This window comes from Stenella coeruleoalba (genome assembly GCF_951394435.1).
Source record: "Stenella coeruleoalba genome assembly, chromosome: 17".
In the NCBI taxonomy this organism is placed as follows: domain Eukaryota; kingdom Metazoa; phylum Chordata; class Mammalia; order Artiodactyla; family Delphinidae; genus Stenella; species Stenella coeruleoalba.
The window spans coordinates 40,570,259-40,582,125 of NC_137163.1; the positions used below are offsets into that span (position 1 = coordinate 40,570,259).

General features: G+C 39.6%; 1 protein-coding gene and 1 pseudogene across 7 annotated transcripts in view; one reads left to right on the top strand and one right to left on the bottom strand.

The window, feature by feature from the left end:
- DPY19L4 (dpy-19 like 4) overlaps window positions 1-11,867 on the bottom strand; it is a 62,808-nt gene extending 50,941 nt beyond the window's left edge. For 4 of the 6 annotated variants that reach the window (XR_013824433.1, XM_079901134.1, XM_079901133.1 and 1 more), the window contains exons 1-2: window positions 11,680-11,867; window positions 5,906-6,016 (exon numbers count right to left, since the gene is read on the bottom strand). Coding sequence is in view for 3 of the 6 variants with exons in the window: in XM_079901134.1 (XP_079757260.1) it covers window positions 5,906-6,016; window positions 11,680-11,695 (127 nt within the window). In the remaining 3 variants the exon portion in view is untranslated. Of the gene's footprint in view, window positions 1-5,905; window positions 6,017-6,474; window positions 6,784-10,681; window positions 10,751-11,679 lie in introns of those variants that run through there. The other 2 variants (XM_079901136.1, XM_079901135.1) reach the window with 2 other exon arrangements.
- LOC307175965 (nucleosome assembly protein 1-like 1) lies at window positions 2,762-5,749 on the top strand (annotated as a pseudogene). Its single transcript has one exon. The product of its transcript is annotated as a nucleosome assembly protein 1-like 1 (transcript).

Genomic DNA, 11,867 nt, shown 5'->3' on the forward strand with positions numbered 1-11,867 from the left:
CCTGTGCTCCGTAATGCGAGAGGCCACAGCAGTGAGAGGCCCACATACCGCAAAAAAAAAAAAATTATCACGGGGGACTTCCCTGGTGGCACAGTGGTTAAGAACCCGTCTGCCAATGCAGGGGACATGGGTTCGATCCCTGGTCTGGGAAGATCCCACATGCTGCGGAGCAACTAAGCCTGCATGCCATGACTACTGAGCCCGCGAGCCGCAACTTCTAAAGCCCGCGCACCTAGAGCCCGTGCTCCTCAACAAGAGAAGCCACCACAATGAGAAGCTCATGCACCACAATGAAGTATAGCCCCCATTCGCCGCAACTAGAGAAAGCCCACGTGTAGCAACGAAGATCCAATGCAGCCAAAAATAAATAAATAAATAATAAGTAAATTTATATTAAAAAATTATCATGGGCCTGGTGGCCTAGTGGTTAGGATTCCAGGCTTTCACTTCCATGGCTCAACCAGCATTCAATCCCCGGTCGGGGAACTGAGATCCGGCAAGCCACACGGCCAAAAGAAAAAAAAATTGTAGGATTCAATTTCACAAAAAGTAAAAAAAAGAAAGGAAAAAGTATAAATACATTGAAAAAAATATAAGCAGTACTTGCCAAAATTTTAAGAATAGTTATTATCTACTGGAATTATGCATATATTTTTATTATACTTATCTCTATTTTCACATTTTCTACCCTAAAAATATATTTTTGTAATCAGGGGAAAATACTATTTTATAGGAGCTATCTCTAAATTGTTTAAATACCTTCCTTATACTGTATTTTCCAAAACGTTTTAAATGATTACTCTTATTAGTCAGCTTTGCTGTAGTAAAAAAGTGACCCCCATATTACCAGTGGCTTACAGAACATATATTTAATTCTCATTCATGTTACTGTGGTTTTGGGGTCAGCAGTCACTCTCCACTCAATTCCAGACTTCAGATTAGCTGTGGCTCTTCTTGTATCTTCAGAATTCCAGAATGGAATCAGTCCCTATTTGGGACATGCTGTTCTCATTACAAAGGAAAAGAGCAGCAGAACAGACAAAAACATACAATGCCTCTTATAATTTCTGGTCAGAACTAGTACACTGCTACTTCCACTCACATTCCATTGGCCCTGGAAAGTCACATGGATAAACCTGACAACGGGGTAGGGAAGTATACTCCACTTCAGAGAGGCAATCCAAATCACATGGTAATGGGAAGGAATGTATAATCCACTTTCAGGGCAGGGAGAAAACATTTGGGAACAATAGAAGGATCCACCAGGATTTGCCCCATTAGTCACAAATGTCTACTTCCCTCCCAAAGGCAAAACACACTCACTCCTTCTCAAGAAAGATACCCTTAGAGCAGCTTACTCAGCCTGCTTTCTGCATGTAGAAAGTTAGGGACTCATACATCATTTTAAGACATGAATAGTTGTGTCCTTAATCTAGGCTGGCAGTTCTTTTGACAGTATGTCTCTCTCAAAGCTTAGCCAGCAATTCTCCTAGGTTTTTACCTAAGAGAAATAAAAATAGATGTCCACAAAAAGATTCGTCCAAGTATTCACAGCAGCCTTATTCATAATAGCAGAATACTGGAAATTACTCAAATGTCCAATAGGGAAAGCAAGAACACTTACAGCAAGAAGAATGAATCTCAAAATGATTATATTTTTAAAGGATAACATATTGAGCTAAGTGAAAGAACCCAGGCACAAGGACATATATGTTGTATGACTCCATTTATATGAAATTCTAGAACATGCAAAGTTAATCAATATTGAAAAATATCAGAAGAGTGGTTGTTTTGGGGGGTACAGGGAAAATCTCCTGGAAAGGGACACTAAAGAACTTTCCGGGATAAGGGAATCTTATGTATCTTAGTTGTAGTCAAGTACCCAAACTCATTTAATTAAATACCTATGATTCTGTGCATTTTTTTTTAATCAGGGCTTTCTTTTCTATTTATTTATTTATTTATTTATTTATTTATTTATGGCTGCGTTGGGTCTTCATTGCTGCACACAAGCTTTCTCTAGTGGTGGCCAGCAGGGGCTACTCTTTGTTGTGGTGCACGGGCTTCTCATTGCGGTGGCTTCTCTTGTTGTGAAGCACAGGCTCTAGGCGTGCAGGGTTCAGTAGTTGTGGCACACGGGCTCAGTAGTTGTGACTCATGGGCTCTAGAGCACAGGCTCAGTAGCTGTGGCGCATGGGCTTGGCTGCTCCGCGGCATGTGGTACCTTCCCGGACCAGGGCTTGAACCCGTGTCCCCTGAATTGGGAGGCTGATTCTTAACCACTGCGCCACCAGGGAAGCCCTGATTCTGTGCATTTTATGATATGTTAGTTATACCTTAATTTTTAAAAATTAAATCATTCATTTTTGCAAAGAAAAGACAATTTTGTTGGCTTTTTACCTACTTGATTCCAGTCAACTCCATACTCCAATAACTATACCCACAATTCTTCTAGATAAGCCTCTCTTTCACTACAAGTATTTTGAGCTTATGAAGCTTTGTTTATTTGCCACATAAAGCCACACCCTTTGTTCTTTTTCCCTGAGTGCTTTATTCAACTGAAAGGAGTTAGTAGGAGCTACTTTAATCCATTCATACATTTTAACAAACTATGTGACAGTCATGCCCTTGATTTGGGCGTTGCCCTAAGGATTCATCTTAATCAGCCTTTGTTACTTAAAGTATTTCTCAATTTTATTGAATATTTTTTCCTAGTTAAAGAGACAAACAATACTAATTTCAACACTACAAGCCCCAGAAATTTTGGATTCCTATTTTCCTCTTCTTTCCTGACTACAAATGGGCCAATTCTGTTCTCATGTGTCCCTTTCCTGTAATCAAAAGTAGCTGATAGCTTCTGCTCCTCCCACCGCCGCCCTGAGTCACTGCCTGCACACCTCTGGCCGCCTGGCTCCCCCTGCTAGCCACTGATATTTGGCATTCATACAACATGGCAGACATCGACAACTTGTCTAGGGTAGTTAAAAGATGTGTGAATGCTCTCAAAAACCTTCAAGTTAAATGTGCACAGACAGAAGCCAAGTTCTATGAGGGAGTTCATGATCTTGAAAGAAGGTATGCTGTTCCCTATCAGCCTCTATTTGATATGCGATTTGAGATCATTATGCCATTTATGAGCCTATAGAAGAAGAATGTGAATGGAAACCAGATGAGGAAGATAAAATTTCGGAGGAGTTAAAATAAAAGGCCAAGATTGTAGATGAGAAAAAGGATGAAGAAAAAGAAGACCCCAAGGGAATTCCTGAATTTTGGCTGACCATGTTTAAGAATGTTGGTCAGTGACATGGTTCAGGAACGGGATGAACCTATTCTGAAGCACTTGAAAGATATTGAAGTGAAGTTCTCAGATGCTGGTCAGCCTATGAGTTTTGTCTTAGAACTTCACTTTGAACCCAATGAATATTTGACAAATGAAGGGCTGACAAAGACATATAGGATGAGGTCAGAACCAGATGATTCTGATCCTTTTTCTTTTGATGGACCAGAAATTATGGGTTGTACAGTGTGCCAGATAGATTGGAAAAAAAGGGAAGAATGTCACTTTGAAAACCATTACGAAGAAACAGAAACACAAGGGATGTGGGACAATTCGTACTGTGACCAAAAAAGTTTCTAATGACTCTTTCTTTAATGTTTTTGCCCCTCCTGAAGTTCCTGAGAGTGGACATCTGGATGATGGCTGAAGCTATCCTTGCTGTGGACTTTGAAATTGGTCACTTTTTACGTGAGCATATAATCCCAAGATCAGTGTTATACTTTACTGGAGAAGCTATTGATATATGATTATGATGAAGAGGGTGAAGAAGCAGATGAGGAAGGGGAAGAAGAAGGAGATGTGGAAAATAATCCAGACTATGACCCAAAGAAGGATCAAAACCCAGCAGAGTGCAAGCAGCAGTGAAGCAGGATATATGTGGCCTTGAGGATAACCTGCACTGGTCTATCTTCTGCTTCCCTGGAAAGGATGAATTTACATCATTTGACAAGCCTATTTCAAGTTTTTTGTTGTCTGTTTGTTTGCTCGTTTTTATTTTTTGCAGTCTAAAATAAAAATGTCAAAAAAAAAAAAGCTGCTGATAATCAAGGTACTCTAGTAATATTCTGTTTGTGATCCTGTTACCTAAAATAATTTAAAAATTAGTATTAAAATTGCAACTATTCACAGGAAACAGTTTTATAAAATGTTTTGTCACGCAGATGGATTATTATTTTCCAGCTCCCAAAAAGTTTTCTTGCTGCTAACCTTTGAACTAGATCTGTAGGTGACTCACTGCCTTTATCTTATGTGAGCAAATTTATATAAATGGCCCCTGAACTCCCTATGGGAAAGAATCTATTTACGAAAGCTGTTCAGCTCCTAAGGATGGCATAGTCTCCAAAGCCACTTTCAGATATGGTTCAGAAGGATAACAGAAACGGAAGGACCTCCAGAGGATGAAGCCAAGGATGACAAAGAACAATGAACTGGGAAACTACTTCCAAGGAAAACAACTAGGGCCTAATCAAGAAACATTCCCCAGAGGAGGAAGACGTCATATTTACCTAGTAGGATTTCAAAATTGCTATGGACCAGTGGTTAATGCGTCTCTCACTCTTCCTCTTTCTGAATGGAAGCATTTATTTTGATATCATATTCTCATCCAAAAGTGTATAATGGGAGAGGGGGCATGTGCTTTGCTAAGAAAAGCCTGCTTACAAGGCAGGCTCTTGGCAGGCATCTGGGAACCTGGATTTCAAAAGGGTTCCCACCATTTTCTAATGAGTGGTTTACTGTGCCTAACTTATTTGTGCAAACAGTGTGGTTCATACCTACTGCTTTCCTTCTGGGAATCTAGAATTTTCCTATGCATTAAGCAGAGGCTACATGACCAGCCACCAGTAAAAACCCTGAGCAGAGTTGCTAATAAGCTTCCCAGGTAGACAAACCTACAAATGTCACAATTTGATGCTGAAGGAATTATGTATGTCCTATGTGACTTGGAAGCTTCTGCCTAGTTTCTTGCAGTCTTTAGCCCATAGGTCCTTTCTCTTTGCTGATTTTCTTTTGTATTGTTCACTGTAATAAATTACAGCTGTGAATATGAATAAATTCTGAGACCTGTGACTCCTCCTAATCTCTGAACATGATGGTGTTCTTGGGGACCCCGGACACAGAGCAGATAACTTGTCTTTTTAATTCATAGGTCTCTGGATTGAATGAGTCATAGCTGACCCTGATGAAGATAACAAGACCTTGGGCTTCAAGACTGATGCCCTGACTGGATAACACTGGGTGTCTTCCTTGGGGTCGGGGAGGTACCAAGTATATTTTGTCTGAGGGAGACAAGTAAATGTTTATGACCAAAAGGCCAGAATGTGGTAGACTTATTCGTATTCCCAACTATTTTGTCCTTTCCTATAAAAAGATTTTTCATCCCTGCCTATTACCATGTGACTTGCCATGCTTCCCTGTAGTCAACTAAACTTCTCCATCCCACTGTCTAGATTGATTATATGACTTGGTTGGGCCAACAGAATGTGAGTACAAGTGACAGTGTGCCAGTTCAGCAGAAATTTTAAGAGGTACTGCATGACTCTGCCTGTTCTCCTGCTCTTTTTCTCTGCCACAAGAAAAACATATCCCAAATAGGGATTATGCCTTCATGACATGAAGCTACATCAGCCAACCTACAGCCACAACATGTAATGTTGATCAGAAATAAATGTTTTTTGTAAGCCAGTGAGACTTAGGAATTGTTCTACAGCAAAACCTAATGCAAGTTGACCAATATCACCACATACTTAAGATAAAATATGTTTATACTTTGAAATATTAATGTAAAATATATTACCTAACGTAACTATTTTTGTAATAGCATAAAAACTCCAAATTTCTCTAACTTACGTTTTGGAACTCTTTCAGGAATTGCGGTATTGTTGATTTTCTCTTCTTTGGCAGATTCTTTATTTTCTGAAGACTTTGGCTTTTTTCTTTGGCGCAGTTCTATAGTTGGTCCTTAAAATATTTGAAAAGTTATTGCAATGTATGTATCAAATTATTCTGTCTATATCTCAAACTGATTTACTTTTATTATACTTAGGTAAAAGTCCCATGAAGAACTATTTGTACCAAAGATAACTTTCTTCATAAGTATTTTAGCACTTCCCGCAAAACTTTCCTTTCCTACATACAAAAAGACAGTATAAGTTCTGCCTCCAACTCGTGCTTTCATAGTCCTACTGATAAACTGAGCTCTTCTCCTGAGATGATGCTATTTTCAAAATATCCCAAAATAAGTAAACTCTTTTCCAGAATGACTGGAGAACAAAGTGTTATTTAATAAATTAGCTTATTATTCTAGTTACCTGAGAGTATAACATGCATCATTCATGAGTTAACAATTTTTTTAAATAAAAATAAAATACACTGATCATAAAACTATACTTCATTTTTTTAAAATAAATTTTATTTACTTATTTATTTTTGTCTGCATTGGGTCTGCATTGCTGCACGTGGGTTTTCTCTAGTTGCGGTGAGCAGGGGCTACTCTCATTGCGATGGCTTCTTTTGTTGCAGAGCACAGGCTCTAGGTACGAGGGCTTCAGTAGTTGTAGCACACGGGCTCAGTAGTTGTGGCTCATGGGCTCTAGAGCGCAGCCTCAGCAGTTGTGGCTCAGAGGCTTACTGCTCCGCAGCATGTGGGATCTTCCCGGACCAGGGCTCGAACCCATGTCCCCTGTATTGGCAGGCGGATTCTTAACAACTGCACCACCAGGGAAGTCCTATACTTCATTTTTTTAAATAATCCTGAAGGTTCTGGAGAATTTCACAGTATCATTCAACAGTCTTAGAGATTTAGGTATTGGAAAACAGGCTGAACCTATAAAAATCCCTATATTTGGGAAACTCTCAGAAATTTTCCCAAAATTAGAGTATCTACTCTTTCTATACCCAATTAAAAAAATGTAATGCAGAAAGTACCTCGAAATCAGTAAACTAAATTCTAAATTAAACAGGAATTTACGATATTCAACTTAACTACTTTTCCTCCCTAGAGTTAATTATGAGGTAGACTATGTCATGTAGATATAGGATACTATGATGGGCTGTCAAGGTTTCAGGTGGTACAAGAACTTATCTCCTTCTAATAGAAGCAGAGAAGAGTTTTTTCTTTTTTCTTAGTAATGGCTTAAGGCTAGGAAAAATGAGCCTAAAAAGAGGAGTTAAAAAAGGAGAAATGAATCAGCTACTGTTGCTGATGATCAGATGGCTGATTCTCTAACTTTACTGTGGAAAATGAGTAAAATGGATTTTAAAGTAGCTTCAAAGCAAATTCACGTTTGCTAAAATATCTTTAAACACTGACACACTGAGGGAAAAACTACTGTATATTTAGTGGATTCTGTCTGACTAGTTAATTTTTAACCATTTCTATACTATTTATCATTTATTTTATAATCATGTTAAGTAGTAAAGTCAGTGAATACATTACAAAATGACATTATTAGAAAAGCCATACCATGGATATTGAGTATTTTTGCATACAAATCTGGGACAACTAATAAATATTATTATATTCCTTCTTCATGATTTCCGTTTAATTTTCCCCCGCTATGGGTTAAAGCAAAAGTTAGAAGCATTCAACAAGAATGAAAATTTATGTAAAGCCAAATGAAGTCTTCAAATGCAAGTTATTATTTTAAATTTTATTAAAAAAGAATACATGGAAAAAATATAACCACAGGACATATACTTAGTAGATACACGTGCATGATTAAACACATTAACAGTACTGGATTAAAAAATTTTAATTGGGTAATTTCAGAAATCAAGTTAACAAATCTACTGAGGAAGTTAACAAATTATGTGACCAATGGGTTAGATAGGGCTTTTTTTATTACAGTCTAAAAGCACACATTTAAGATAAAGATAATTTGGGAAGGAAGGGGATATTCACATAAAGTGTTCTTTACAAAAAGCTATTATTTTTCTTTTTAAAAAAATTCTCTATAAAATCAATCACTTTACAAGGATTTTAATAAAGTGTTCTCTGTGCACATAAATGGTTTTTTTGTTTGGTTTGGTTTTTGGTTTTGGCCGCGCTGCGCAGCATGCAGGATCTTAGTCCCCTGACCAGGCATGGAACCTGTGCCCCCTGCAGTGGAAGCACAGAGTCTTAACCATTGGACCACCACGGAATTTAACAAAAATTTTGCACAGAACCCCATTATTTATGAAGTATATAAATCTTAATCAGTCATCTCTCAGGAATCTATATTAGCAATGTTTGTCATACAAATAAATAATCTGTAAAGGATCTATAATACTGTATTTTCTTTATTATTTTTTTGGCCGTGCTGCACAGCTTGTGGGATCTTAGTTCCCTGACCAGGGACTGAACCCGCAGAGTGAAAGCGTAGAGTCCTAACCACTGGACTGCCAGGGAATTCCAATACTATATTTTCTTGATTCTAAGAAGCCTGTATTTTAAGATATTATTTGATGTTTTTCAAGGGGAAAATTGGCACTACCATGTTAAATATGTGCATTGGTTTTAAGACATGGCAATTTCAGTGGCATTAAACTGTGGGAGCAAAAAGTACTACTTGGGAAATACAGTAAACTTTTTAACCAATCTCTTCAATCTTGTCCCTAAATGTTTTGCCTGTGACCATAAATCAAAACTGACTGGATGCAAACTTTACCTCATTTCCTTTATATTGATCTTTTAACTTCATAATTGATAAACAAAGCCCAGAATCTTTAGGTGGGTAAGTAACAAAGGCCAAAGCTGTGGACAAACTAGATTATTAATCCTGATAGGAAAGCTCTGGGATAGAATTCAGGTTTCCTTTTCACTATCTTATACTTTTAGCATTGTAAAGAAAAAGTCAAAGTAGTAAATCAACTATATTTCAATTAAAAAAAAAAAAAAGAGTGACTTCCCTGGTGGTACAGTGGTAAAGAATCCACCTTCCAACGCAGGGGAAGCAGGTTCCATCCCTGATCGGGAAACTAGGATCCCACATGCCATGGGCAACTAAACCTGTGCGCCACAACTACTGAGCCCACGCACCCTGGAGCCTGTGCGACAACTAGAGAGAAAACCCACACGCCACAACTAGATAGAAGCCCGCACACTACAAAGATCCCACATGCCTCAACGAAGACCCCACGTGCCGCAATTAAGACCCAACAGCCAAAATAAAGGAAGAAAAAACAAAAGAATCTAACCATATCAAAAATAAAGAATAAAAGAAAAAGTCAAATAAATAAAAATGATAACATAGCCACAAAAATAACCTGCTATTTCAGTCTCTGGCTCAGTGATCTTCACATAAGATAGTTAACAGGGCTACAAATAGGCTTGCAAATGTCCATCTAGACTATACATAGCAACTTCCAAGTGAATTATGAACATTACTCTGCTCAAGGCTATCACTTCTTTCTTTGCTCTAACATATCTTCCAGGAAACATAAATATAAATACCATGACCCTCTACAGCATCAAGAGAAGATGAGATTTCCCAAAGAGTATTTACTTAGAGAAAAGTGGGACAATGAAGAGGATCCAAGTGAATGTGAATGATAAGCAAAAAGCGATATAGAGAACATCTGGATACAAGTAAAATAGACTATTTAGTCTAATTTTAACACAGTGAATACAAATAACATGCATTTTATTTATTTATTTATTTATTGCGGTACGCAGGCCTCTCACTGTTGTGGCCTCTCCCGTTGCGGAGCACAGGCTCCGGACGCGCAGGCTCAGCGGCCATGGCTCACGGGCCCAGCCGCTTCGCGGCATGTGGGATCTTCCCGGACCGAGGCACGAACCCGTGTCCTCTGCATCAGCAGGCAGACTCTCAACCACTGCGCCACCAGGGAAACCCAATAACATGCATTTTGAAAAACAGTATAGAGTGCCTAATAAATGGAAAGTACTCAGAAAAATGCGTAGGACATAGACATGTTTACTATAAATATCATTACTAGATTACAATAAATGAGAATTACTCACTCATTGTTGACTATTATATCCCAGTACCTAACACATTAGACAGTCAAATATTTATGGAATTAAAAACTCTGTTGAATAAACTTTAACAAAACTGCAATCCATTAATTGTTCCAAGATGTATTTCATTGCTTTGGATTATCTGTAATTCTACAAACAAAAATCATTTTTCATTTTATATCACAGAATTAAATTTCACAAACGTGTATAGTTTGTGAAACCACAACTGGTTCTACATCATACCTACCTGGTTAGGTGTAACTATAACCTCTTAAAACAATTTCTCATTTGCATGATATATAATATTAAAGACTTTTAGTACTGCAGTATTAATTTTTTTATGCTTTAACTTAAGTGCTCATGGAAACATATAAGCTAGCTCATCAACCTACCCCTACAGATTTGCAGTTAATCAGAAAAGGAAAAAATATCAAAAAATGTATTACATATACTGCAACCAAAGATAAAACCAAGGCAACAAACAGAATTACCTTCTTCCTTACCAACTACAAAGAGTTTTGGTTTTGAAGCTGTTTTTAGGTAGAGTGTCTTAAATTTAGATCAGTTTTAACACAGAAAACTTAAGGAAGATGAGGCAAATATGAAGCAAGAGGGAGCACAGGGACAGAACAGCAAGACACAGAACAGCAAACAATTCTTACAATTAATTTTTTTAAATTGCTTTCCACTGAATTCCTGAAACTCCCTTCTTCCACTCTTGGTTCAGTAAGGCTTCAATCTAAACAGATCACATTCACAACTCCCCTCAATAAGGTAAAAAGTCATGTTTTCCAAAAGGATGAAAAATCTAACTGCTCAGTCAAGAGACACCATTATACCTATGCCTGAAAGTAGCATGCCTATCATGAAGATATCATGACACGAATGTTTCCTATAACATCTCTCACTAGCTAAGTTCCTCCCAACTCCGCATTTTTATCTCATACCTATCGATTTCTATGAATAATTTTCTTGGCATTGGCCCTGAAGGGGCATGAAAAGCTTTCTCCAGCCCACCCACTTTCACCCAGAAGTACTCCTGGCTTCCAGATGCCCCCAAAACCACTTACATCCCTTCTCCCTTTGCCATCTCGCCCTAACCTGTAACTGAACTTGACCTTCTTCAGTTTCTGCTTGCTCATCCCCTCCCAATCCACCTTACCATGTCTACCCCAAACCCTTGCCTCTGTTTGTCCCCTTGGCCTGCGGCTCCTCTCACGGGTGATGACTTTGTATTTGTCAGAATCCACAGACCTCTAAAAAGCGCACTCACACTGAGGGGCATTTGGTTAAACAACTATCCCTCTCGAAAATGCATTCAGTACCTAAACCTACATCTTCTAAACCCAAGTATGTCCCCCACCCCCATCAGTCATCTGCTCACAGCCCTCCCTCTCCATCACTCCCCACACAGGTTTCTCTCTTCCTACACGATTCCCAACTTCAAGCTCCACTTTCGCTTCCCACTAGGGCCGACACAACTTCGGGCTATTTACTCCGCTCCTTCTGAATTTCTCCACACACCTCCCCCCGCCGCCCCGCTCTTTCCCGCCGGACCGCCGCGGCCGCCCGCAGCCCCGGCCTCCGGGGCCCTCGAGCCCCCGCCCCCTTTCCCGAGACCTCGGGCGACAGTAGGCGCGCTGGACCCCAGGGAGGTCACCTTCTTCCTCCGCCATCGTCCCCGCGGAGGCCGGGGCACCCCTCCGGCTCCCGCGCGGCTCAGAGTCTCCCGCCCTCCGTCTTGTGGAACCCCTCGGCCTCCCCAGGCCCGCTCCCGGCCGCCGCGCCCCCACTTCCTGACCCGCCCCCCTCCGGTGTCGCGGCCAACCGCGTCCCCCCGGGCGGCCC